The sequence below is a fragment of the Ceratosolen solmsi genome, unplaced genomic scaffold (assembly GCF_000503995.2).
Source record: "Ceratosolen solmsi marchali unplaced genomic scaffold, CerSol_1.0 scaffold8, whole genome shotgun sequence".
Lineage (NCBI taxonomy): Eukaryota > Metazoa > Arthropoda > Insecta > Hymenoptera > Agaonidae > Ceratosolen > Ceratosolen solmsi.
Genome location: NW_011948439.1, coordinates 1,165,570 through 1,171,389, shown reverse-complemented (window position 1 = coordinate 1,171,389; position 5,820 = coordinate 1,165,570). Strand labels below are relative to the sequence as shown.

At 29.7% G+C, this 5,820-nt stretch overlaps 1 protein-coding gene across 1 annotated transcript in view; it reads right to left on the bottom strand.

Moving 5' to 3' along the window:
* Positions 1–3,623: 3,623 nt before the first annotated feature.
* Positions 3,624–5,820, bottom strand: part of Mad1 (Mitotic arrest-deficient 1) — a 2,954-nt gene continuing 757 nt past the window's right edge. Inside the window, exons 4-8 of the mRNA XM_011503719.1 lie at positions 5,629–5,818; positions 5,093–5,544; positions 4,550–4,999; positions 4,055–4,359; positions 3,624–3,982 (exon numbers count right to left, since the gene is read on the bottom strand). Coding sequence (XP_011502021.1) covers positions 3,639–3,982; positions 4,055–4,359; positions 4,550–4,999; positions 5,093–5,544; positions 5,629–5,818 — 1,741 coding nt within the window. The 3' untranslated portion in view covers positions 3,624–3,638. The remainder of the gene's footprint in view (positions 3,983–4,054; positions 4,360–4,549; positions 5,000–5,092; positions 5,545–5,628; positions 5,819–5,820) is intronic.

The window sequence follows — 5,820 nt, the reverse complement described above, 5'->3', positions numbered from 1 at the left end:
TCACGATTTAAATAACATGAGATATAAAATATAGTGTTACATGGTGAATTTTTAAATGTTCAATAACGAAAAAGGTTTTTGGTTAATCATTGAGTTACCATTAAAGAAATATATTTCGAGCTTGATTAATAAGATTGCAATAATCTCCATTCATAAAATTATTAATCAATCATATTCTCAAACTCTCTTGTTCTCTATTATTTGTCGATGGACTCAACGAAAGAAAGCATTCAAAAGAGAAAGCCGCGCCCCTATCTATGTACGTCTCCATCCTTAATTTGTATACATTATTCTTTTATTATTTTTTGTTACCATCTTGTCCTATTATTTCTTTTCCTCTTCAACGACGAATCAGTGCATATTCAGTGATTGGAACGCAAAAAGTTGTATTTTTTAATGAGAATCCGCACTCAAATGCTCTCCACTCGTAATAACACATTTATCTACGTTTGCTTAACGAGATGATACCGCATCGGGAGGTAGAGAGGGGAGGGGGGGGGGTGTAAGATTCAAGTACCGAATCGTTTGATTATTGTCCAGCGCGTGTTTACTCGCGTACTTGGTAATTGCACTCATTGCTGCACAGCTCCCAATCGTGTCTAGTGGCTGTGGCGAAATAAGTTGCCTCTCTACCCATATATACTCGATAACCTATATACGTGACCTCCCTCATACGAGCTCACATGTGTGCGTGGATGCGGAGGCGCGCGTGTGTCGTGTTATACACAGAGAGGTGATTTGTTCGAGTTTGAGCTCTCGGGCAAGAGAACATAGCGTAAAGGGCAAGGGTGGAGCAACAAGAAGGGGTAGTAAGGAGCAGGAGAAAAAGCGAGATGATATTATGATAAAATTTCAAAGTCGGAAAGAACATAATAGACGAGAAAATAGGATTATGAGAGAAGAGAATTAATTATCATTATAGATTATTATTAATTATTAATTATTATTTGTTATTAATTAATTATCATATAAGAATTAAAAGAGAATTAAGTAATAATCATTCGGAAAGAACGAGAAAAAACTGGAGAAAGTATAAACTGTACGAGTATGGGCCAAACTATTATCTGCCAACTATTATTATCGACTACTTTACATATCGAATATCAAACATACGAATATCAAATATTTAAGAATCTGAAAGTGGCATAGACTTTTTCTATTTATATATTTATATTTTTTTTAGAAAGAGAAATTGTTCGTATATGTCCGAGCTGTTTATATAGATGGAGAATATAAACATGTATTTATCGTTGAAGGTGTCTCAAAATGCCGTATAAATTGATGAAATTTTACTTTAACATAAAATAAAAATCTATTGCAGTTGAAAAAATTAGAAGAAAATTATTTTCTGTTGAATACGAAAATAAAAATGCTATTCGTTTTTATTAATGGTTTAAAATTTTATAAAGATGAAGAATGAGGTGCCTGAAGAATTAAAATTTTTAAAAATCAATTACATTTTTTTACAATAATAGTAAAATATAAATATCAAAACATTTCGTTTTAACATTTCTTGAATAATATTTACTTAAAATTACCGAATTTCATAATATGTAAATCATCTGAATGATGTCAATTCAAAGGGGTAACACAAATTTTTTATTAAAGTAAAAAATTAAAAAATGTCGTTTATAATATTATAAAAGATTTCAACAAGTTTGGAATAATTGTTTCTAACATGTTTAAAAGGAAAAAATTCATGTACGATCCAGTCATTACTTTATATTCAAATATCAGTCAAAAAAGGGATTGAGAAATTGTTTAACTTTGATAATCTCGATACAATTTCAGATCGTAAAAAAAATTGCTATGTAATCTATTTCGGAATATATTTCAAATTGTTTTTCGAAAATTTCTCATTAATATTTATTAAATAAACAATATTTTATACCAAAGATGCTAATTCTCTCGAGATAAGTTTATCCCGTAGACACATTATCAGTACGTCTTGCGCTCGTTAACTATTACCAATAGTTTGCTTATTCGAATTTTCATAATTACAATTACATGGACAACCTTCTATTATATATTAAACAGCTTATGTAATGACGAAAGTAATCTAGCAATCGAAAATTAAATAATGAACGGATAAATGCTTATGAATTTTAAATAGTCGATGCAGTGGAACGTTGTGAAAGTGATTTACTATAAAATTTAACATGCTTTCGTTTCAATAAAACAAAAATTCTTTTACTATTTGACTTTTATGATTAAGAAGTAACTTAATCGATATTCAGGCTCATAGTAAATTCTTTTTACATACAGTTGTTCCTTTGAAAAAGGCGTATTTTTTTTTTTTTTTTTTTTTTTTTTTTTTTTTAGTAAATAATGTATTCAATATGTAAAACGAAGAGTATAGAGTATTTCTCAATATTCTAACATACTTATTGCAAAGGGAATAGTATTTTTTTTCTTTTGCAAGCGCTTCAAAGTATCTAAAGACGTTTTTTATACATGAGTTAACAGTTGCAAATTAGTACGTAATGCACGTAACCATGATATAGTTGGATCATTGGCGAATAAAAAAAAAAAAAAAAAAAAAAAAAACAATAAGTTTGATAAAATACTTCATACCAAGTCGACAATAAACAACAATGATAAAGAAAGAAAAAGGTATTAAACACTAGATACGTAAAATTACAAAATATTAATAATTCTTAACATTCATCCTATTTAATTATCAAAAAAAATTTTTTCTATCAAGTAAAAAATTAAAATTTACATTACGATATATTATAGATTATAATTGTAATTGAACATTCATAAAAATTATTAAAAAAGCTGGCTTCGAAATCTGCTCGAAATTCATTATATTTATCATTGTTCGCAATATTTGCTTTATAATTGACACGAACGACATCAATTCAAATTAATTGTAAAATAAATAACATATTAAATGAAGATTTTTCAAAATGGAGAATGGTTTTTGGGAATAGAGTATAAATACGCTTTACTTAATTCCTTCTCGGCTGTATTGATTTCCGGTTTTAAAGGCTAATGTTTCCACGTGTGGAAACACGATGAGGCATGCAAATTAATTTGCAAACAATGAAATTCTTTCATTTTCATTTCAATAATCAGATTTCTTGATTAATAATAAATATATTAGAATATTTTTAGTTTAATATTATTTTGTCAAGCCGTGCACGTAATTTTCATGTAATCAAGCGAGAGTTTATGTTCCATAAATCATTTCAAGTATAAATAAAATAGCAATAAACGTAATAAATATTCCCTTATAAATTTTGAAACAAATTTTATAATTTTATATTTTAATAACCTTATTTTATAAAATTAAAATGAAATAAATATATCATATAAAAATAATAATTCCTATAAAAGTAAAAAAAATATATATAACTTATAAAATAATATGAAATAATAAGTTAAAAGCATCTTTTTTTAAAAGTGATTTTTTAGATTACAAACAAAAGTATTTGTAAAAGAAACATTGATTGAAAGTTGTTTATTTATAGTACGCTAAGCCATGTTGATTTTCGCACTTATTTTATTAACATAAATTGAAGGGGACGTTACAAATTATGACTCGCAGCTGAATCATATTCCATAATATTTATCATATAAAATTAGTATTTTAATAGTTAAACCTAATGCAATAATATACGTCAGTCATTAAATTAAGTTAATACTGTTTGTTGATCAAAGAGCTCTGATTGCACAGCGTTGAGGAACATTGGTACACTATGCTGACGTTGAAGATGCCGCTCGATTAATGTAGTGAGGGTTGCTGAAAATGGCGTTTCGATCATATTAACGCCGTCCTCGTTAACGATGAAAAATAAGTAGTCATCTGGCGATTCAGCATATTGACTTGATAATTTGTATTGGCTCTCTTTAGTTCTGTCAACGCGCCACCCGAATAATTGGTAGCAAGCTTGTCGATACTCGTGCGAAGAAGCTTTAAATGCTTCTTTTAAGCGAGTAATTTTAAGTTCGTGTTTCTGCTGAAGCTCGGAGAGTTCTAAAAGCGTAAGTATTCATTGTTTGATTAGATAATTAAGCAAATCCCTTCGTTTTAATAGGCTAAACGAACCTTGCATTTGTAAGGAAGAAACAGTCGGAATACCGGTATGACTTCCAGAAGCAACGATAGTTCTTAGTTGTTCAACTTCTTCTAATAATGCCTTCCGTTTTTCCTCCGCCTGTTGTTCAGCTATGGCTGCTGGGTTCATTTTAAAATGTAAAATTCTTGAATTAATATTAAAATCGCCCTTTAATGCACGATGTTCAAATTCATTTCTTAATCTTTCAACTTCTTCTCTTAATTTTTTACATTCTTCTCGCTGACCTCCACCATCAACAGCTTCAAGATCCGATTCAAGTTTTGCAACCAAATCCCTAAAAATAATTAATCAATAGTTTACGACAATCCTATAGCAGTTTATGTAAATGCATATGCAGTCGATTGAATTTAATATTATATTTCATGGAGCGCTAAGGAGATATAACGTAACCTTTAAGTTGCCAGTTTTTTCTTTATCATATTTTAATATTATCAATCATTATAAATATTCAGTGTAGAATTTACCTATAACTCTCTATAGCGCGTTCCAAAGCCGGAATTCGTTCACTTATTATATTTGAAACTTCTCCACTTTGATATCCAGTTATTTCTTTTTCGTATGTATCAAGTTGTTGTCTGTAGCTGTCTAGAGACATTTTCTTTTGTAATCTGCTTATGAATCTTGTTAGTCTTTCATGAGAGGTTGTTGTTTCCGTTAGTGATTTTTTTGTGTCTTCGCACTGTTGTTGGTAATTAATTAATTCTCTCTGGATAGATTCTACCCTAGATCTTAACTGACCTTCATCAGCAGTCAACAGAGCTTCGGCGTGTTGAAGTCGATTTATTTCCCGTCTAATCGCAATAGGACCACCAGTTATTCCAATTGTCTCGTATTCAGTAATTTTAGAAAGAAGCTCGGCTCGCTGAATCTCTAATTGAGAAACTTCTTTTTCAAGATTTTCAGTATGCTTTAATCTGTAATTTATTAAGTAAACAAAAATTCCTTTATATTAAATATCCTTTATATTAAAATAAAACTGCTCGCTTAATGCTCGAGTCCCTACATACCTGTGCTCCATACTTGACATTTGCTCTTCTAAAAGTAACTTTCCTTTAATAGATTCTCTCAGAGATTTTATTATCTCTCTCGCTTGATATAATTCTCTCTCAAACTCGTTTGCTTGAGATGCTCTTTGAGCAAATTTTTTCCCCTCTTCCCATCCTATTTTTTCTGATTCAAAGTTCTGAAGTTTCACTTTTAAACTTTGTACTTCGATACATTGTACTTCATACTTCTGTTGAACACTTCTAGCTTCTTTGAGTTTTTCTTCAAGTTCTGAGATTCGATTATTACTAGCTTCGAGTTTCTCATTAAGTTCTGCTACTTTATCTTCTGAATCTTTATTACTTTCATTAGCATCCGTCTTCCCTTCGTTCCTAACATAACCTCGAAGTTCTTCCGAAAGCCTATTATTGTCATCTAATAATGCTAAAATCTTTTGCTCCAGCTTGCTTTTCACCTAAATAAAAAACAATATACATTTTCAATGTTCCATTTGTTTTGTAAATTAACACAAGTATGCAAATAAAGTATATAAATAAACCTGAATTAGCTCTCGTTCAGCCTGATTCTGCGTAGCTTTAGCATCTTGAATAGTTCGTCTACCAACGTCAATGCGTAATTCCAATTGCTTAATCATTTGTTTATCTTGATCTACTTGTATTTCCAATATTTTCTTTTCCTTTTGAAAAATCTCTTCTATTTCACGACGAACTTTGTGCAATTGCTGAACCCT